We start from the raw sequence: 21,880 nt of genomic DNA on the forward strand, positions 1-21,880 counted from the left end.
CTCTCTGCTCTCATTCGCCCACATTTGCTCCCTCTCTGCCAGGCACCACACAGGCTTGCAGGTAATGATTACAAAGATCAATCTATTTCTTTATTCCCTCCCGCCATTCCCTTGAGTCTCTCTCCCCCCCCCTCCTTTACTCCCCCCTTCTCATCTCTCCGTTGTGGTTTTTTGGGAGGTACTTGTTATTTCTGTACAGCGAACGATACCATTCTGCAAATGACAGCAGCTTGTATGTACAGGGCATGACAGTACAACAGTGTTCACGTAGAGGATAAAATGTTGTCATTCCTACGCTTTGATTTGGTTTGCGTGTGCTTGTTGTTCACAAGCCGCCTGCCTTATATAGGGAGCATCTGTTCCATGGCTCTTCATCCCTGAGGAGGATGAGGAGTCTGCTGTCAGATGTGTGTGTGTGTGTCTATGTGTGTGTGTTTGTGCGTGCGAGGGGGCAGAGTGTAGTCTTCATCTTTATGCAACGCCAAAAACAGCTGATGTTGGAATGTCATAAGGATGAAATGCATTTCATGGCTAATTACACGTTGTTATACATCGAGACTGTCACGTCATCTTATTGCGATTTAACACAATTTATATTGGTGGTAGGGCTTAAAGTTTCAATGAATTTCATGTTATCTTACATTTTGATGTGCGATAGGACGGTTTGTGTATGTGCATCAGTGTGTTCCCTGGCATGCAGCCCTGGCATCCATGTTGGTTTTATAACTCATCAACGTACCCCTGAATTGCAAAGATATTTTTGCAGGATGTCGATAATAAACATCGTTGCCCGGGAAATCTTGGACTCAAGGGGAAACCCAACTGTGGAAGTAGATCTGCAAACTGCCAAAGGTTAAATAACCACCCGTCTCTCACACAATGAATCACTGCACACGCAAAACACAAATGTACCCAGTGTGTGTGTGGGTGTGTTCAAATGTGTATGCACCAGATAAATAAAGGGAGACGCATTATTATTTTTTTATACATGTCCATGCATCATGCATAAAATATAAACCTATGTGCCATTTTCTCTCTCTCTCTCTCTCTCTCTCTCTCTCTCTCTCTCTCTCTCTCTCTCTCTCTCTCTCTCTCTCTCTCTCTCTCTCTCTCTCTCTCTCTCTCTCTCTCTCTCTCCTCCCTCTCTATGTCTCTCGCTCTACCGGCCAAACCCCGCCCCCCTCCACCTCTCCGTCCCTCAGGTCTGTTCAGGGCGGCCGTGCCCAGCGGAGCCTCCACCGGCATCTATGAGGCTCTGGAGCTCAGGGACGGAGACAAGACCCGCTACAAGGGCAAAGGTCAGCGCCTGCTGAGGAGATGTGAAGATGCCGCGCTGTGCTCCACCTCACTGTTATTTATTCTCTTATCTCCAACGATCCATTTCCTCTTATGTCATTGCCCCATTTTCTGCCGTCCACATGGTTTTGATCTATGGCAGAATTCCTTTGCGTGCCATCAGGTTCCATCTAATGATACTCTTTGACCTTATTCTATGAAGCCTTGATCTTTCGTGTTCCTGGAGCCTTAATGTTTGTTTCTTTTTGACGTCAGGCGTCCTGAAGGCGGTTGGTCACATCAATGACACCATTGCACCAAAGCTCGTTGAGTCGGTGAGTCGGGGGGTAGCGGGAGTTTATGTGGGCCCAATAAAGGCAGGCGGAGGAGTTGCATTTTGTTGGGGTAAAATGTGTTTCTATAATAATGGGATCCAATTCACATGTCACCTGTTTTCTTTTTCAGGCAATCAGCGTGGTGGAGCAGGAGAAACTGGACAATCTGATGATTGAGATGGATGGCACTGAGAACAAATGTACAATCATTTACATAGCATATGTTCATCACGATGTATCACAATTCCATGGACTGAAACTTTTATTGCAATAATAATGTATGATACTGCAAGTAGCAAATTGAACATTCTTTGTGACATCCCCGTACCATTGTGTCTCCTGCAGCCAAGTTTGGGGCCAATGCTATTCTTGGTGTCTCCCTGGCCATATGCAAAGCTGGTGCAGCAGAGAAAGGCGTCCCCCTGTACCGCCATATTGCTGACTTGGCAGGAAACACAGAGCTGGTCCTACCAGTTCCTGTAAGTCCCCATCCTTTAATTAATTGTGTTATACTGCATTGCAGTTTGCATGAATATAAAAAAATACGAAATCATTGGCAGGATAGTCTACTGGTAAGGGTTGCTTGACTCCCAGCCTAAAGGCACTGGGTGCTATCCCCAGTATCTGCAGTCTCCATGTAAGCGTTCTTTATCGAGACACCTTCCTCCTACCGGCTACTTAATGACATGTACCCAGATACCCTGGAAGGGTCAAATGATTAAATGCTACTAAATGCAATGTTTGTTTGCTTTTCAGGCTTTTAATGTGATCAACGGAGGCTCCCATGCCGGTAACAAGCTTGCCATGCAGGAGTTCATGGTCCTCCCAGTAGGGGCAGAGTCCTTCCGGGATGCCCTGCGGGTGGGGGCCGAGCTCTACCAGACCCTGCGGGGGGTCATCAAGGAGAAGTATGGACAGGATGCCACCAACGTGGGCGATGAGGGGGGATTCGCCCCCAACATCCTGGAGAATTCTGAAGGTGTGACACAGAAAGCCCCCCCCCCCCCGCAACCTCCAGCAGCCTTCTACCTGAGCAGCGACAACCACGCCTTGTCTGTCTTCCCTTCACTATCAATTTAGTTTCCTTTTTAAAGCCACAGTTTTAGATAAATGCACACTTAAGAACATGTTAGGGTTAGGTATTATCTTGCTCTGCGATAGTAGACTCAGAACACTGGGGTCTCTCTCTCTCTCTCTCTCTCTCTCTCTCTCTCTCTCTCTCTCTCTCTCTCTCTCTCTCTCTCTCTCTCTCAGCCCTGGAGCTGTTGAAGACGGCTATCGAGAAGGCCGGCTTCACCGACAAGGTGGTGATCGGCATGGATGTGGCCGCGTCCGAGTTCTTCATCGAGGGCAAGTACGACCTGGACTTCAAGTCTCCCCCCAACGCCGCGCGCCACATCAGCGGGCAGGAGCTGGCCGACATCTACCAGGGCTTTGTCAACAACTACCCAGGTGAGGGGTGGATGTGGGGGTGTTGGTGGGATGGCGAGGGTGGTGGTTGTGGGGTTGGTTATTGGAGAGTTGATGGGATGGTGGTGATTGTTTGGAGGTGTTAGTGGTGAAGGCAGGGTCTGGTGATGGGGTAGTAGTGATGTGGGCGGTGGTGTTTGTAGTGAAGGCAGGGTCTGGTGATGGGGTGGAGGGTATGTGGGTGGTGGTGATGGGTTGTTAGTGATCAGGGTGGGAAGTGACAGTGGGGGTGTTGATCGGGTGGTGGTGATGGGAGCAGTAGTGAGGTTGGTGGTGGTGGGAGGGCTAATGAGGGGGATATGGGTAGTCACTGTGATGAGGGTGGTAGTGATGACGGTGGTGGAGATGCCATGGTAAATGTCCACGTGCAAAACCAGCGTCGCTGCGTAGGCTCTTGATAGACATCAATAAAGTGTCCACTCATGGCTATAGATTACAGTAACTAGGGCCCCCTTAACGATGTTAATAAGACACTTCCTTCAGCTGCAGGGTTCAAGCATACCAAGTGTTAATGATTATGGCTGGAGCCTTTACAGCCTCCATGTGAATGGATCCCTCGTCCTTTTGCTAGTACTGCTCCCATTGCGAGGGGGAGAGAAGGAGATGGAGAGAGGGGAGATATGTAAAGAATGAGAGAATGGAGGAGGCTGGTGGCTCTCCTCATGACACTTGTGCTCCATTAAGAGGTTTTAATTATGCGCTAGGGTGCACATTTGGCAAAATGGGAGTCGTTCTGATGGAGCTTTTAACCCCAGTAAAGGGCCCTTTTCCCTCGCTGCATGTGTGTAAGTGTGTCTGTGTGTCTGTGTGTCTGTAAGGGTTTGTGTTGTTGTGTCGTATGTTTTTTTCCATGTGTTACTATATGTGTATGACTAATAGCTTCACGGCTGAGCTGACTCTTAAGGCCTACAACAGAGATAAAGATAAGGGGAGTTTTTAAAATGTTACCCAGGGTAGGATGGTATATTTCAGAGGTAACTGAAGGAATTCATTTCATACGTAGCTTTGCACCCTCAATTAAGACCAGAATCTATTGTTTCACTATTTCATGGAGACACAAGAGGAAGAATAAAGTGACTCCATACAGGGCAAATTAATTAATGAAATCATTCAAACGCTTTGCGATTTGCGAATTATTAGAAATTCCCAAATCGAATGTGAAACACAGAGGGTGACAAAGAAACTGTTTAAATCAACGTCACAAAAAAATCTCCCCGACACATTCAAAGCAGATAGTAGTGAAACAGCTTTGGTCAACATTGATTGTAATTAAAAGATACTTAGAAAGACAGCTTTTCCTTGACTTACGAATCCCCTCCCTCATCGGTCTCATCGTATCCTACTTTAGCTTCTCCAAACCATCTGTCCAGTTGTTTTTTTACATTCTTGGTGGTGCAGCTTAAATTTGGATTATAAGTTTTGATCGAATTTAAAGGTACTACTTTCGATGAATCATTATCCCTGAGGAGGAGCTTCTAAATGATAGGTGATGACATTTTCCCCACAGTGGTTTCTATTGAGGACCCTTTTGACCAGGATGACTGGCCTGCCTGGAGCCAGTTCACTGCCTCTGTAGGAATACAGGTAAACCACAACACTGCTGTGTTGTCCAACACCAAGCCTGCATAATAATCATCCCCCCCCCCCCCCCCCACACCCCTCAGACACACTCAAACAAATCAAATCCGAATATTTTTGTGTTTGTGTGCGTTTGTCAAACACAAACACGTACCGCACAAGCATTGGCATGATGGCATGATGTCTGTTATCCTCTAGCACACAGCCGAGTCCAAGTGTGTGATTCTGATTTATTTAATAAATGAATTGCACGGGAACAACATTGTGTGGTGAATGGCTTTGAGACAATTGGTACGGCTGCTCTGTCATCTGGGCGGATCTGAACCATATTGAGCGGCATTATTGTTGAGTTAAACCCACAACTCAGAAGCCTGCTGGCGTGCGTGAGCCACGCGACTTGTGGTGAGGAGAGTTGCACGTCAAGGTTGTGTTGCAGTTGTTCCTCTTGTGTCCCTAGGACCGCACATGGATGGTGGGATAAAGTAACTCTCAGATTCAAAATAGAGAAAAACGATACAAATGCAAATAAATCAACCTTCACAACATATTCTCTCTCTCTCTCTCTCTCTCTCTCTCTCTCTCTCTCTGTGAATGTAAACTCAAAAGGTGGTAGGGGACGACTTGACGGTCACCAACCCCCGCAGGATCGAGCGAGCCCTGGAGGAGAAGGCCTGCAACTGCCTGCTGCTCAAAGTCAACCAGATCGGCTCCGTCACCGAGTCCATCAAGGCGTGAGTTGTAGCAGCCAGCGTGTGTGGAGTCGTTGGGCTTCGGTTTTTGGAAGGAGTTGTGATATTTGAGGAGGTCTGCTTGTGTCTGTGCACTACAGTTTGGTATCTGACTGTGTGTCTTGTATGACTATGCCTGTGTAAATAAAATGTAACTGTGTTTTTTATTGATCATAACGATAACTGGTTATCAATCAAAAATGTATGATTGATTGAGAAATGGGATTGGGAATTGTAAACCACATTGTAGGCCACAAAGTCCTAAACTGTGTGTGTGTGTGTGTGTGTGTGTGTGTGTGTGTGTGTGTGTGTGTGTGTGTGTGTGTGTGTGTGTGTGTGTGTGTGTGTGTGTGTGTGTGTGTGTGTGTGTGTGTGTGTGTGTGTGGTCCCCAGGTGTAAGCTGGCCCAGGAGAATGGCTGGGGCGTCATGGTCAGCCATCGATCAGGAGAGACCGAGGACACCTTCATAGCAGACCTGGTGGTGGGCCTCTGCACTGGCCAGGTAACACACACACACACACACACACACACACACACACACACACACACACACACACACACACACACACACACACACACACACACACACACACACACACACACACACACACACACACACACACACACACACACACACACACACACACAGACACACACATGTGTGCATACGCATCCATGCGACCTTAGAGGATCCTCAACTCCATTTATCTATCACATAAAAGAATGACATTAGACCAATAAGCATTCTTCAGTAATATCCTTATATCCCCATATCCGAGTGCACAGTAAAAATAAAAAAGTTCTCTAGCCAGTCAAAAATGTTGCAATGATGCGCTGCGAGGTGAGGTGGCAGGCACTGCAGTGATCCGAACCAGCGCCACGCCAGAATGCACAAGATAATGGCAGCAGATCAACGGGGCCCCACTACCTACCAGCCCTGAATATAAAATGCTGTTCTGTCCTGAGACTGATTCTCGTCCCCACTCCCCCCCCCCCCCCCCTCTCCTGCAGATCAAGACCGGAGCTCCTTGTCGATCCGAGCGTCTGGCCAAATACAATCAGCTCATGAGGTGGTTGTTGCTCAGAACTTAGCACCACCCTGACGCGTGTCAAGGAGCATTGGGCATTCTTTTCTCTTATTGTGTGACGTTTTTTTCTCATGCTTGCCTAATGATGTTTTTTTTCTTTCAAGGATTGAAGAGGAGCTGGGAGACCAAGCACGCTTTGCTGGACACAACTTCCGCAACCCCAGTGCCATTTAAGGCACTCACACACATACACAGACACACACGCCCATGTGCTTGCGCACACACACACATGCACTACACACAGCACACTCACTGGACAGTCATGCAAAATTTGAAGTCCATTCATGGGGAAATGCTCCACGTTTAATTCGACACAGTCAAATTAATTCAGCGTCATTAGTTGTTGAGCCATGCAATGTAGTTATATTGATCTTGAGCTTTGATTGGCTGGCAAGACCCGGAAGGGCCTGGTGGTGTATTCTCTGTTACTCGATCTGATAATGTCACCATGGTTATTCATGTCTCCTCCTCACTGTGGTGCTTTTTGGTCACTCTGTAGTTCTCCTGCGACTCTGTGCCAACGTATTTACATTTTCGTGTCCCTTTTCTTTGGCTTTCTCCTTAGCCTTTGCTTATGAAAACACTTAGCGACTAGCAGAAAGCGAATTATGTGTGTGACGTGTGTGTCTTGTGAATAATAAAGGCACCCTCCCCGTGTATTTACTCTGTGTGTGAGTCCGTGTGTTTATTCCTTTCCTTTTTTCCCTTTTTTCTCTTGTTTTCCCTTGTCCATCTTTGGGCATTTTGATCGACTTGAAAATCAATTGAAAATAATTTTATGAGAGAAATTATAGATTTTTTGCAGATCAATAGTAGAAGATTTGACAGGCAGATTGAAGATTGGGCCATTACCAATGTTTACAATGAAACACATTTTTGAATGACTCACACTTACAATAGTCAATTATCTTCTGTTCATTTTAAACGTGCACATCTTGAAACTTAACGCGTCGTTGGGGGTCATTGGCTCCCCCCGTAGGCCTGCTCAATGGTGCAGGCCTGTAACGTTATCGGTACATTGTTTCAGGTGCAGCTCTACATGCACGCTACAAACGGAGCAGCAGAGGGAGCGCGAGCCGTGGCCGTGTCGGGCGAACGTAGACACGCATGCGCACTGCGACTTATCTTCAGCGAGGTTGCTATGGTTACTACACAATAGGAGACGGGACAGGGGGCTACGTGAAGAGAGAGAGAGAGAGAGAGAGAGAGAGAGAGAGAGAGAGAGAGAGAGAGAGAGAGAGAGAGAGAGAGAGAGAGAGAGAGAGAGAGAGAGAGAGAGAGAGAGAGAGAGAGAGAGAGAGAGAGAGAGAGAGAGAGAGAGAGAGAGAGAGAGAGAGAGAGAGAGAGAGAGAGAGAGAGAGAGAGAGAGAGAGAGAGAGAGAGAGAGAGAGAGAGAGGTTTTGCGGAGCCGCTTGACTGGACACAGCGTTTCGAGCTTTCCAAGATTGAAGTAGCCTATAGCCTTCTCGGGATAAAGAAACCTTGACAGATTGGCGTAAGGCGATAATGAATGTGGCTCAATGTTTTTGACGCCATTGGCTTGTATTAAAAAAAAAACCTTGATAACAAAGGATCAGTTTAGATCAAAGATTTTTATTCCCTGGCTATTCAATGGTTAAGTCCAACCCTTTTGCACAACATCTAAGCCCAGTATGTAAAGGTATAGGTGTGGAGGAATATATAGCAGGTTATGCACTACAAACTCCATGCAGAAATTATGACAAATGGGTAGATTTGGCCGAAAGACGAACCTTTCCCAGCAGCAAAGGTGACGCCTCAGAGGGAGAGAGAGAGTGGGGGAGAGAGAAAGGACAAGGCAACAGGGAGGGGAGAAAAAAAAAACTCGGTTCCCTCCCTCTTCAGACTTTTGGCCCTCTCTCTGCGCCTCTTCCTCCTCCTTGCCTCGCTCCCTCCTTCTCCCCTCTCGCCGAGCTCCCCCATTCCTTATGCAAATCACGCCCTCTTCTCACTCCCTTTCTCGCTCTCTTTCTCTCTGCGCGACGTGCATCCCTCGCTCGCCACTCTGGTGAAAAATTGTGACTGTACCGAAGGCGAAAAAAAAGTGCAAGTCGCCTCGGAGAAAGGGAGTGAGGGGAGAAAGAGAAAAGGGGCGAAGGGGGTGGGGAGGCAAGCGTTATACGCATCAATTTGTACAGTCTTCAGTGGCACCCCCGTTTTTCCTGCAACGACTTGAAAGAGAATTCTCCTGCATTACAATACCGTTACAATGTGATCCAGCAGCAGCCCCTGGGTAGAGAAGCGTGCGCCTCGGCGAATGTATGTCGGGCTGTGATATAGAACAACAACACAAATAACGTATAGAGCCGGAGACTGAGAGAGGGACACGCATCGCTGGATTTATAGGTAAGGAGAAGAAAAAAATGGATGCTTAGTGTGTATTTGAAGCTATTCTGGCTAGCCACGTTTGTGTGCTGAGCTCTCCCTCCCCTTTCTTTGTGCGTGGATGATCTTTACTCTTTGCATTATGGCACATTTGTGTGTCCTCCCGGTAAATGTAAAGAATGTATGAATGCACTTACGCGCACACACACATTCCAACGAGGAAAAGAACAACCGGTGCAAAATGGCATACGCCATTCTAGTTGGGCTTTCGGCTTCCTCGTAAAGATGTGGAATATACATAGATGTAAAAAAAAAAAAAAAGAAGAAAAAAAAGTGTCTTCTTTGGCATGGCATCCATTCTGATGGCGAACATGGATGTGCTGCTGAACGTGTTCTTTGCGTCGTAGGTAGACTCCGCCGTTGTAGTCAGGCAGCATAGGCTACAGCATAGCTTCGGCCGGGCTCATGTGTATCAATAACATTCGCAGGGGGAGAAAGACAAGAGAAAGAAGTCGCTGCTGCGGTGCCCGTTCGTCGGTGATGTAAGCAGTGCAACTGAATGCTGCTCCTTTGCATCCCATGCAGTGGGCTAGTCAATTTGTTTATAATGCATAGAGCTGCTGTGTGCGTATGTTTGGCGTGTGCGCCCGGGTGTACGTGTGTGCGTGTGTTTGTGTGTGTGTGTGTGTGTGTGTGTGTGTGTGTGTGTGTGTGTGTGTGTGTGTGTGTGTGTGTGTGTGTGTGTGTGTGTGTGTGTGTGTGTGTGTGTGTGTGTGTGTGTCTGTGTGTGTGTGTGTGTGTGTGTGTTTTGTGAGTGTATTGGAGAGACAGACACAAAGCAAGGCATAGTTTTTGCGTTCTATTTGGTTATTGATGATATGGACCAGAAACAGGCAATAAACACTGGTAGGCCTATGGACTGCCACCTGTAACTAAGAAACCGTGGGGTATGGGTCCATTGTAGAATATTGTGCATCACATATTTTCCTATAACACATTATTGAATCAATCTAATTAGCTGCGTAAAGCTAATTACCTGCATTCGGATATTAATTGCTGGAGAGTCCAATTAAGGTTAGGGTAGAGCCACTTCAGCAATTTCCCCCCCCCTGGGATCAATAAAGATATCTGAATGTGAATAATATATGTATATGGAATCTCTTCTCCAAAAGTGTTCCCATACTGAAGCCTATATAAATGTAAATAACCCTTGTCATTGTTCTAATGGATAAGTATGTCTTTAATAAAGTCATGGTGGCATGGTGTGTGAACAGGAGATAGGCTCCACTATTATGATTGATAGAAATGGCTGCTGCTGCAGCATCCACTAATAATTCATGCATGGCCATGTGTAGTGGAGTTGTCAAAGGATTTACTGGAGTCTACTGCCATGAATCACATGCACACACTCCACAAATACAATAAACAGTGTATATCTATTTATTGCCCGCCTACTGAACCATTACTACATTTACCTTGTTGACCACTCGGCCCCATGTATTTTTTTATTCAAACCCCTGTAAAGTGCACTATTTTTATCCTCATTCAATAATCATGATTATCATAGTGCATATGTTTCTGTCCAGGATGCTACGTGGGTAGGTGGATTAAATGTCCCCTTTGTATATATACTGAGTACATTCAACCCCGCTCTTTCAACAACATGGCTGAGGTGCAGTTGGTTAGAAAGATGCGGTCAGGTGTGATTGGCCAGGGCATAGCCGGCACCAAGGGCACCTCCTGGGAGACTGAAGGGTAACGCTCTGCTCTGTGTGGGACCGGCTGGCCACAACCCCGCCGCTGGGGCTGGGTGAGCCCCAATGTCTGCTGGACTTGGATTGTGGTGAAGATGGAAGGGGGCGTGGCTACTGTGGTGGTCCCAAGGTGGTTCCTAATGTCTTCCACAGCAGCCAAGCCCCCCACCCTGGATCCCCCGGCCCCCAGATCCTCTCTAACAACACCTTATTCCCTCTTGTGGTTCCTGTGCAACGTGCTTGTATTTGTGTTTTTGTGTGTGCGGTTTTGTGTATTTATTGTATGGCTACAGCCCACTACGAGAGAGTGGGCTGTGTGGGTCACAGTAACTGTAGTTTGGTGGTTAGCCTCCTATTATGGGATAGACAGCTATCATGGCCGCAAAGGAGGGCCTTGTTTTGCCCGGCTCCTGTTAAGCACAGTGCATGCTGCTGAGCAGGAGAAATTTCGATTTTACTGTTGAGTTTTTTTTATGTGTAAACCAATGCAGTGACGGTTGTAAACTCGGCGGGTTCATATTTCCCGTCATGCAAACACCCTTGTATTAAATTTGCTTGCTGAGCTGCGTTTCTGGTAAAGCCATATTCCTGGGCATTCCTTGTTTGTTGATGGGTACTTTCTGTTTTTTACAGGTTTTATAGGTTGTAATACACAGTCTACACACTAATAGACACCCTACACCACCACCTCCACCTGTTAACTCCCAGCAATGGCATGTGTTGTAAAATGGACCTCATAGAGAAGGAGCGATGAAAACCCGAACACACAAGGAATCGGTAAGAAGCGGGCGGCCCTGTGTTTGGCCTGTGAGGGGGTGCCAGCCCCCCTTACAGTGGCACTTAGGGAGAGGGGAGACATGTTCAGGGGCTGGCTCTGCTCAAACCCTGTGCCAGAGGGGCACTCGCCACGTTTGTCCTTTTTTGCCCCAATCTGATTGCATCTTATTGGCAATCTTTCTCCCTTTTTTCTATTAATTCCTCCCTACTTCATTTTCGATCCCTCACTTTGTTTAGCTACTACAAAATTAAATTCACTCTCCCTTTTGACAAGTAATGAAAAGATTCGCTCCCTGAAACATTATCACCTGTCTCTCCGGGCCAGCCTTTGGAATTAATATCCCTTATTATGAGATCTCTTAATTTCCCTTTTTTAATTATTTTCTATGTCGTGTTTTTGTTCTCGGTCTTGTATTTCCTTTTAATACTTTTTGCCTTTGCCGGATCTCATCTGATATCTTTCTGTCTTGCTCTCTCTCTCCGTCCCTCTCTCTCATTCACTCTCTCTCTCTCCATCCCTCCCTCTTTCTCTCTCCATTTCTGTCTCTCTATCGCTCCATCTGTCCCTCTCTCTCTCACTCTGTCCCTTTCTCTCTCTCTCTCTCTCTCTCACTCTGTCCCTTTCACACTCTCTCTCTCGCTCTCTCTCTCTCTCTCTCTCTCTCTCTCTCTCTCTCTCTCTCTCTCTCTCTCTCTCTCTCTCTCTCACTTTCTCTGTCCCTTTCACTCTCTCTCTCTCTCTCTCTCTCTCTCTCTCTCGCTCTCTCTCTCTCTCTCTCTCTCTCTCTCTCTCCCTCTCTCTCTCTCTCTCTCTCTCTCTTCTCTCTCTCTCTCTCTCTCTCTCTCTCTCTCTCTCTCTCTCTCTCTCTCTCTCTCTCTCTCTCTCACTTTCTCTGTCCCTTTCACTCTCTCTCTCTCTCTCTCTCTCTCTCTCTCTCTCTCTCTCTCTCTCTCTCTCTCTCTCTCTCTCTCTCTCTCTCTCTCTCTCTCTCTCTCTCTCTCTCTCTCTGTATTCAGATGCCCATGCGTAGTGGGCGCAGGCGGGGGGGCAGTGAGGAGCGGAGGGGCCGGCGCCCGCACGCCAGCCCACCTCGCCCCGAACGCAACGACAGGCCGCCGGTCAGTGCATTGTTTCTGTTAATTTTCCCCTTTTTTCCTACAGAGTTTGTGTGTGTGTGTGTGTGTGTGTGTGTGTGTGTGTGTGTGTGTGTGTGTGTGTGTGTGTGTGTGTGTGTGTGTGTGTGTGTGTGTGCGTGTGTCTATGTGTATGTTCTAGTGCATGTATGAGTGTCTGTTTATCTGTGTATGTGTAAGAGTGTGTGTGTGTGTGTGTGTGTGTGTGCGTGCGTGTGTTGGTCTGTGTGCATGTGTGTGTGTGTGTGTGTATGTGTGTCGTCCGTGTATATTTGTCTTTGTATGCGTCTGTTTGTGTGTGTGTCTGTCTGTCTGTCTGTCTATGTGGGTCTGTGAGTGTGTTATCTGTATGCCATGGCATTGATAATCAACGACTTTGGAGTGGTTTTTTTATGTCTGTTGTCCTTGTGTGAGTCGTTGCCATGGTTTCAAGTGTCTGTTTGTTCACAAACCATCAGTCACTTTAAAACTGTGATATTTTTTGCATTTAAATCCGTTCAACATTTTACTGTCTGTGCTGTGTGTTGCGTTTTTCTAAATCTGTTATATTCTCAAAACCTGTACAGTATATAAACACTACGCATGGTGTAGATTAAACATAATCTCAAATAATTGTAACTTCTGTGGGTTTGTAGCAGCGTGCCGCTGTGGAGGAATTGTCTGGAAACCGCTTTGATCGCAGATCGCAAGGCCATGATTCATCAGAGAGTGAGGGGGAGGAGCTGGTCTCACCACCCAAAAGACAGAAAGTTCAGGTTGGCTGAATTTCACTACAGATACTAATCTATACATGTATTATATTATTATATACAATTTAATATACAATATTATTGTATCATGTGATGTATTATGTATTTATGAATAAATATATAGACATTGAATCTGTTTGTTATTTTTATAAATGTATTCAGACAAATATAATAGTGTATAATTGTATATAATGTATTTTTATCACGCATATATATTTATAAAACACGTTTTTTAATCATTAATATTATTATAAATATTATTATTATTAGAATTATATTGATCATGTATAGATTAACCTTACTTGCAAATGATCCTTCCTTGTCAGGATGCGGCCTCCACCCCAAATCCCCCCACCTCAACACGCACGGCCGACAGCTCTGCCCCTTCCACGGTCCCCCCTCCAACCTCTGTTGCCAGCCAAGCTCGAGAGAGTGACAACGAAGACGGCCAATCCCAGGGCAGCAGGAGTTCAGTTGTAGGGAGCCTGGCCAATAGCAGCAGTAGTTTGAGCAGTGGGCGGGACATAGATCAGGACAATCGCTCCTCATCCCCGAGTCTCTCCGCTTCCCCCCTGGGCAGCCTGGACTCTGATTCGGACGGCCCAGAATCACCAAAGCAAGGAGAGAGGGAGAGAGAGAAAGGAAAAGAGGGAGGAGTGGGGAAGTCAGCGGGAGACGAGCGGAGAACAAGCCGAGAGGGAAGAGGGGAGGATTCCTGCGGAGACGGAGAAAAGAGGGATGGAGAGGGCAGAACAGAGGACGGCTCCTCCTTCAAACCCCCGTCCACCCCTTGCTCCTCCTCCCCTCTGACCCCCTCTCTCCGGGGTTCATCGGACGCCGGCGGCGACGGCGGCGGCGGCGGGAGGAAGAACTACTTCTCCCTGGACTCCAAGCTGGTGTGCAAGGTGGAGTACGGCGGGTCGGGGGCCGGCGACACCCCGCACGGCCCCGGCCGCATGAACTCCAAAGGCACCGCGCAGTGTGTGAACAAGGCCGCCGTCTCCGGGGGAGACTATCCCCACGGCAACCCCAACATTCCACACGCGCTCCCCCAGCCCCTGCCACCCCCGCCGGCCCTGAAGCCCCTGGAGCTGGGCGGGGTGCAGAACCTGCCCGTGGAGGTGAAGGTGGAGAGGGAGAAGCTGGAGAAGGCCGACAAGCCGGGCGACAAGGCCCAGACTAATCCTCCATCTTTGTTGCCACAGACGGGCCCCCAGCCCCAGTCCCAGCCTCCCCCCCACCCACACCACTACAGCTCCACCAGCTGGCAGGGTGGCACGGCCACCGGTTGCCAGGGGAGCTGGGGCTACGCCCGTTACCCTGGCAACCACCACCCACACCAGCCGCAGCACCAACCCCCAGTGCAGCAGCAGCAACTCCCCTCTGTTTACAACCCCCCGTCCTCTCGCCACTCCTCCTCCCATCCCTCCTACCTCCCCCACCCTCACGCCCACCCCCACAGGGAGTACCTTCCCAGGTACGCCGGTGGGGGAGGAGACCGGGAGAGGGGGGCCGCAGGAGAGAGGGAGCGGGGAGTGAGGGGCGATTGCGGGGGCAGAGAGATCAACAGGGAGTTTGCTGCTCCGCTAAGCAACAGCGGTAACAGCAGCAGCAGCAGTGGCGGTGGTGGTGGTGGAGGTGGAGGTGGTGGTGGTAGCAGTGGTGGTGGGGGCGGCAACTGCGCAACCACTTGTGGTGGAATGGGCGGGGCCAATGGCATCGCAGGCAGGGAGTTTGGGAGCATGTCGGTGGCTCAGAACCGGGAGTTTCAAGGTCCTGGGAGAGACTTGCCCAACCTGGGCCCCGGGGGGAGAGACAACATGGGCCCCGGGGGGAGGGAAGGGCCCAACATGGGTCCCGGAGGGAGAGAAGGGCCCAACATGGGCCCAGGAGGGAGAGACAACATGGGCCCCGGAGGGAGAGAAGGGCCCAACATGGGCCCAGGAGGGAGAGACAACATGGGCCCCGGAGGGAGAGAAGGGCCCAACATGGGCCCAGGAGGGAGAGACAACATGGGCCCCGGAGGGAGAGAAGGGCCCAATATGGGCCCAGGAGGGAGGGAAAACATGGGCCCCGGGGGGAGGGACGGGCCCAACATGGGCCCCGGGGGGAGAGACAACATGGGCCCCGGGGGGAGAGACAACATGGGCCCCGGGGGGAGGGACTTTGGGCCAGCCTTCAGAGACAGAGACAGAGAGCGGGACCGAGATGGGGGGAAGGAGTTTCCTCCATCCAATCAGAACCAGAATAGAGACTTTGGCCCCAACGGAGCCGGAGGGGGCCATCCCAGAGAGAAAGAAGGGGGCCGCTGGGGTGAATTTGGAGGTCAGACTAGAGAGGCGGGAGGCAGCAACAACAACAACAACAACCCAAACAACAACTCTGTTTCCCAGGGCAACCCCCCGGGCTCCGCCACGGGGCTCCCTGTGGCCCCCATGCTGAACCGGGACCCGCCGGCGTCCCCCCAGACCAACCCCAGCCACCCCCCTCATGGCCCCATGCCCCCACAGCCCCACCCACACCCCTCCAACCCCCCCGGCCGGGACTACCCCCCCACCTTAGACCAGGCCCAGATCGGGGCGGACCGCGGGGGAGAGCACTTCCACAGAGACTACCCCCCGGGGAAGGACTACCCTGCAGGCGGGCCCACCTCTGGGGGCCCCAACAGAGAGTACCTCAGCTCCCCGGGGATAGCGCCCAACCTTGGGCGAGAGTACTCGGGGCCGGAGAGGGGCCCGCACTCCCACCCCCACCCACCCCACCCCCACTACCAGCCGGGGCCCCGGGACAGAGAGCGAGACAGGGAGTCCAACCTGCGCGAATCGGCCCTTTACCAAAGGGGCGGCCCCAATCAACCCCCTGCGCTCTCTCCGTCCTCCTCCTCCTCCACCTCCTCCTCCAGCCACCACGGTCACCCTCCCAACGCCCCCTACCCTCCCCCCCCTCCCCCCCTCCCTCCCCAGCCCTCCCATGCCCAGCCCCTCCAGACAGGCTTGGGGCCCAACGCCCGCCCTCCACACTACCAGTCCTCCAACCAGACTCCGCCCACGCCGCTGTCCCCGCTGCCCAGCCCCAACACCAACCCCATGGGGGGCTTCCCGCCGTTCCCCCCCGGGTCCTCTGCGGGGTCAAACCTGCCGCTGGCCGGGCCAGGGGGGCCGGGCGGGCCCCCCTCCTGCTCCCCCAGCTGTCGCCCCTTCCACGGCACCCTGAACAGCCACCCTTCTTTCAGCGGGCCGTACCACGCCAACGGCAACGCCGGGGGGAACATGGCCGGCGGCAACAGCAACATGCCCCCGAACAACAGCAACACCAACTCCCAGTCGCTCTCGCCGCAAAACGCTTCCAAGGGTCCTCCGTCGCTCAGCAACCTGGGCAACAACAACAACAACAGCAACAGCAGCAGCACGGCGTCAGGCCCCACCTCCAGCTCTTCCCATCCCGCAGAGGGGCACGCCGACGCCGCCACGGGCCAGCTCCCCGCGCCCGTCATCAAGGAGGAACCCATCGAGGAGAGGGAGGAGAGTGTGAGCCCGCCTCCGGTGCTGAGAAGCCCCTCCCCCGAGCCCAAGCAAGTGGACATCCCCATCCACGCCAGCCAATCAGCACGGTAACACAACAAGGATCACAACATTTTGTCTTTCTGTTCTTGCTTTACTATTGGGAACTGTTTTAAAGCATATTTAATAACAATATTAATGCATTACATTACGTGTCTGTGTGTGTGTGTGTGTGTGTGTGTGTGTGTGTGTGTGTGTGTGTGCGTATGTGTGTGGGTCTGCACCTGATCCACTACCACACGTGGTGGTTAGTATTACATCATGGTAAAGTGTAGTCAGGTGGGCCATGATAACGGGGACGATGATAATAATTATACTAATTACGGAGGTGTGTTGTGGCGGGGCCGGCGTTCCCAGGTTCCACCGAGTCCTTGACCGCGGCAGTGGGAACTCCTGCGCCCGCAGCGACGTCCTCTTCGTCCCCCTCGACGGCTCCAAGCTGTGGAAGAAGAGGAACGACATGATCGAGAGGGCCCGCAGAGAGGTGGAGCAGAGGGCGAGAGACCTGAGGGAGAAAGAGAGGGAACGAGAGAGAGAGCGGGAGCGGGAGAGAGAGTTAGAGAGGCACTTACAGGTATATCACATGGTGTGTGGAATATCCCTTAACACTTACAACGCCCAATCTTCAACATGTGTCGTATTTATTTGATCTTTGTTATATCACACATGTTGCCATCTTTGTACATATACACAGAAATAGCCATTTGTACAATAACTAGTACCACATACATTCTATACAAAGCAATGCTTTGCAGTTTAACAACAAAACAGTAGAGGATCTTCAGCGTTGAAGAGAATGGATAGTAAATGTAATGATAATTTTTTTATGAATAATTATAATTGATAATTGATACATGGTGCCGATATGTGACTGTATTGTTGTCTCTGTTTCGGGCCGTGCAGCAGCAGAAAGACATCAACAACAGCGCTGCGGGCCGACAGGGATCCTCCCTCTTCTTCCCCTCTTCCTCCTCCATGATACTGGACCCTTCGTCCTCGTCCGCCTCCTCTTCGGTCACCCAGTCCCACCCCATGTCCCACGCCCAGCATCACCACGCCCACCCTCACGCCCACCTCCACCCCTCGCACCCCCTCCACCAGTCCCTCTCCCACTCCATCCCCCACTCCCTCCTCCTTCCATCCATGGGCGGGGGATCGGCGGTGGTTGGCGGCCAGGGGGCCTTGGGCATGGGGTTAGGGGGTCCTTATCTGGGCCCCGACACCCCAGCACTAAGAACCCTGAGTGAGTACGCTCGCCCCCATGCCATGTCCCCCCTGGGGGCGGCGAGTCGTGCGCAAGCCCACCACCCGCACGTTCACCACGGCCACCCGCACGTCCATCCCTCCTTCTTCCTCCCCCAGTTCCAGAACCACGCCCTGGCCCACCCCCACCACATGCCCGCCGACGCCGCCACGGCGGCCGCCATCCTGGGCTTCCTGTACGGCGGCGGCCTGGAGGGCCAGGGTCACCCGGGGGTCGGGCCGGGTCACGGCGGGATGGGGGCGGCGGGGCTGGGCGGGATGGGCTTCCCCCACGCGGTGGCCGCGCACCGCGACCGCATGAAGCAAGGCTTCGAGTTCAAGAGCGAGGACCGGATGTACCAGCCGGGCGCCATGTCCGACCAGACCGCTCTGGCCCTCGCTCACTCCCACTCGCACGCCCACGCGCACGCACACGCCCACGCGCACGCCCACGCACACTCCCTCCTCCTCGGGGGAGGCGGAGGGGGAGGCAACGAGGTGTCCCTCTACGGCACCCCCCCTCCCTCGGCGCAGCCCGGCCCCCCCCACCACCAGAGTCCGACTATGGCCCAGATGACCCGACCCCCCCACCCTCCCCCACCTCAGGCCCACTCCAACCCCCCCACCCCCTCCCTGATGCCTCCGTCCCTGCCCTCTCACCCGCCTTCTGCCCCCAACAATGCACCCCCACCCCCGGGGGGGCCCACCACGACAGCCCCGAGTAACCCTCCCCCTGCACCGATCTCCTCCGCCTCCTCCTCCAACCCCACCTCCTCCCTCCACCACCCAGCGCCTCACGCCTCCTTCCCCAGCTCCCTGCCCTCCCACCCCCCCCCGGCCCCTGCACCGTCAGCAGCCCCCGAGCCCTATGCCCCCACCACCCGCTCACCCCCCTCCAACGAGAGGGACCGCAGCGTGGACAGAGAGAGGGACAGGGATAGGGACAGAGGGGGCTTGCCTGCCCCGGGCGAGAGAGAGCGGGAAAGAGAACGAGAGCGAGAAAGAGAGCGAGAGCGAGAGCGAGAACGAGAAAGAGAGCGAGAGAGAGAGCGAGACAGAGATCGAGACAGAGATCGAGACCGAGAGCGCGAGAGGGATCGAGAAAGGGAAAGGGAAAGAGAGCGAGGAGGAAGTGGAGGTAGCGGCGGCGGCGGAGGCGGAAGTGGAGGGGGAACAGGGGGGGGAGGTGGAGGAGGAGGAGCAGCAGGAGGAGGAGGAGGAGGTGGAGGGGAGAACCTGGGGCGTCTTCAGATGTTGAACGTGACCCCCCATCATCACCAGCACTCACACATCCACTCCCACCTCCACCTGCACCAGCAAGACACAGGTACCCGATGCTACTAACGAATCTGTCTTTCTATTTGAGCCGCAGCACTACATGAGTGCACACACACGAACAAACCCCATCACCGCACTTGACTTGAATAGCCTCAGAGTGTTAACGTTACATCACAGCCCATAACTACTAAACGTGCGTGTGTTTTCTCGCACTAGTTTTAAATATGTTCCTGTGTTTTCCTTCTACATCACTGGCATCCAGCAGCGGGCGGGGTTCACCCCCTGATGGACCCGTTGGCATCGGGGTCTCCGCTGGCACGTCTCCCCTACCCCGGTGCCACGCTCGGCACCCCCATCCTGGCCCACCCCCTCACTGACAGCGAGGTCCTCCGCCAGCAGCTGTTCGGTGAGGAGAAGGCTCCTCGTCCATGTACTTGTTCAACTTCTTCCTACCATACATCTATAGTGATCCAACATGAATTGGACTAGCTCATCAATTATTGTTCCAATTTTTGAACGACACCATGATTATGATTAACCTGCACTGTCCGCTTGCCTTCTCTCCCGCCCTGTCTGTGTCTCTGCTCCACGCCGTTGTGGTGGGCCAGGTGCTCCGTTCCGTGACCTGCCCCAGCCCTCCTCTCTCAGCGGCCCGATGTCCGCAGCCCACCAGCTCCAGGCCATGCAGCAGGCCCAGAGCGCAGAGCTGCAGATTCAGAGACTGGCCCTGGAGCAGCAGTGGATCCATCACCACCACCACCACTCTCTTACCCAGGAGGAGTACTACAGGTACAGGGGCAACCAGTTGGATGTGTGTGTGTGTGTGTGTGTGTGTGTGTGTGTGTGTGTGTGTGTGTGTGTGTGTGTGTGTGTGTGTGTGTGTGTGTGTGTGTGTGTGTGTGTGTGTGTGTGTGTGTGTGTGTGTGTGTGTGTGTGCGTGTGCAGAAAACCTAATTATGGCTTCTACAGTGTGTGTGTGTGTGTGTGTGTGTGTCTGTGTCTGTGTCTGTGTGTGTGTGTGTGTGTGTGTGTGTGTGTGTGTGTGTGTCTGTGTGTGTGTGTCTGTGTGTGTGTGTGTGTGTGTGTGTGTGTGTGTGTGTGTGTGTGTGTGTGTGTGTGTGTGTGTGTGTGTGTGTGTGTGTGTGTGTGTGTGTGTGTGTTCATAAACATGTTACAACCGCTTAACCCATTTAAGGAGGATGTTAAAGTTGTAACATTTAGTATCAGATGGGTTGACATGACAGAAGGCCTTGGACCTCTGACCTCTGCTCGACCTTGATGTGTTTGTTATCTCTGTTGACCTTTCAGTCACCTGAAGAAAGAGAGTGACAAGAGCCTGTGAGGGGAGGGGCACCAGAGAGAGAACTGCAGAGAAAAAAACACTACAGTATGGTCTGGAACACAATGTAACAGAAGTACATGGGCACTGATAAAGAAAGGGGACGAAGACAAAGATACCCCTGGACTTTTGGAGAACAAGGATTTATTGAAGGAAAGTGAATTATTGTAATGGAGTAAAAAGAGAGGGAGAGAGAGAAGGAGAGAGAAGGGAAAATGTTGCACACACTTAATGTTTTAACTGTCAAATGTCCAAGAGCCACACGAAAGCACTTCCCTGTGTATCTCCTTCTCTCCAGTTGTGTTTTTACATTGTGCTCTGTACAGTATATTAGGTGGGGCAGCAATAGTGACGTACAGTAAGTGTAAATTACCTTATGCCAGAAGGAATGTGTACATGAGTCTCTTTTCTGTCATTGCATGTAGCTAGGCACTTATTCTAAACTGGTGGAACTTTTGGCTCTATTTTTAGTATTCATCCCCTCTTTTGTATCCGAGGGGCATTCTATATGCATGAGACCAGCGATTTTAGTGTTCTATTATGTTTATTATGATCAACTGTATTGTTATTATGATTATTGATGTCCGTTTGTTGATAATTATATAATTAAATGAAAATATTATTTGTATTATTTTTTTTACATTTTCATGGTATGGCTGTCATTTTTGAGTTCTTTTTTTTTAATTTCCAACTTAAACTTGTGAAACAAGATGCAAACAAAGACAAAAAAATGTGAAAATAAATTATAATCTTTTTGCTAAACACTTCGCCCCTCCTTCTTATCCTTCCACCCCCCCCCGCCCCAAACCCCACACACCCTTCTCCTCCACATACATTCAGACTTGCCCTTTCTTTCTCTTTGTTTTATACAAGTCACTCATGCACAAAGCATATCAAATTCCTGCTTCTTCTCCCCCTCCCCCCTCTCTTCCAAACTCCCCCTCCCTCTCTGGGTGAGTGTGGCTAATGGGAGACACATGGGATGGGGAGAGAGCACCGCCAGCGAGCCGCGGTGCTCCAATGCACACCAGCCGTCCCAAAGAGCTAGCATTCCATACCATACTGTAAAAGTAGGGGTGGGGGGGGGGTGGAGGCAGAGAGAGGAGAAATGAAAGGATAGAGAGAGAAGGAGTTGAAAGAGTGTGATTTACACATGCTGTTGAGGGCTCAGGGCTGTGTGTGTGCGTGTGTGTGTGTGTGTGTGTGTGTGTGTGTGTGTGTGTGTGTGTG

The 21,880-nt window shown here is 51.2% G+C and overlaps 2 protein-coding genes across 2 annotated transcripts; both read left to right on the plus strand.

The window, feature by feature from the left end:
* LOC130391967 (gamma-enolase) lies at positions 1-7,142 on the plus strand. The gene is made up of 13 exons (XM_056602346.1): positions 1-61; positions 767-852; positions 1,203-1,298; positions 1,552-1,610; positions 1,741-1,810; positions 1,956-2,089; positions 2,367-2,589; positions 2,865-3,062; positions 4,588-4,664; positions 5,265-5,389; positions 5,780-5,888; positions 6,398-6,456; positions 6,579-7,142. Exons 2-13 carry the CDS (start codon positions 768-770, stop codon positions 6,646-6,648), a joined length of 1,305 nt encoding a protein of 434 aa, XP_056458321.1. The 5' UTR covers positions 1-61; position 767; the 3' UTR covers positions 6,649-7,142.
* A 1,173-nt stretch (positions 7,143-8,315) lies between these two features.
* atn1 (atrophin 1) lies at positions 8,316-21,401 on the plus strand. Its single transcript, XM_056602311.1, has 12 exons — positions 8,316-8,838; positions 11,205-11,348; positions 12,366-12,467; positions 13,118-13,237; positions 13,558-15,020; positions 15,369-16,841; positions 17,149-17,365; positions 17,695-19,040; positions 19,197-19,360; positions 19,574-19,741; positions 19,920-20,100; positions 20,620-21,401. The coding sequence occupies exons 2-12, from the start codon at positions 11,322-11,324 to the stop codon at positions 20,651-20,653; spliced, it is 5,295 nt and encodes a 1,764-aa protein (XP_056458286.1). The 5' UTR covers positions 8,316-8,838; positions 11,205-11,321; the 3' UTR covers positions 20,654-21,401.
* Positions 21,402-21,880: the final 479 nt, after the last annotated feature.

The sequence above is a fragment of the Gadus chalcogrammus genome, chromosome 11 (assembly GCF_026213295.1).
Source record: "Gadus chalcogrammus isolate NIFS_2021 chromosome 11, NIFS_Gcha_1.0, whole genome shotgun sequence".
In the NCBI taxonomy this organism is placed as follows: Eukaryota; Metazoa; Chordata; class Actinopteri; order Gadiformes; family Gadidae; genus Gadus; species Gadus chalcogrammus.

Excerpts from the sequence above, each read along its gene's own strand:
- LOC130391967 (XM_056602346.1), top strand. The coding sequence starts at position 768 with ATGTCGATAATAAACATCGTTGCCCGGGAAATCTTGGACTCAAGGGGA. Across the intron at positions 1,611-1,740 it reads CACCAAAGCTCGTTGAGTCG|GCAATCAGCGTGGTGGAGCA; the intron begins GTGAGTCGGGGG and ends TTTCTTTTTCAG. Across the intron at positions 5,390-5,779 it reads GTCACCGAGTCCATCAAGGC|GTGTAAGCTGGCCCAGGAGA; the intron begins GTGAGTTGTAGC and ends TGTGGTCCCCAG.
- atn1 (XM_056602311.1), top strand. The coding sequence starts at position 11,322 with ATGAAAACCCGAACACACAAGGAATCG. Across the intron at positions 15,021-15,368 it reads CAAGGTCCTGGGAGAGACTT|AGACAACATGGGCCCCGGGG; the intron begins GCCCAACCTGGG and ends CCCCGGGGGGAG. Across the intron at positions 17,366-17,694 it reads AGTTAGAGAGGCACTTACAG|CAGCAGAAAGACATCAACAA; the intron begins GTATATCACATG and ends CGGGCCGTGCAG.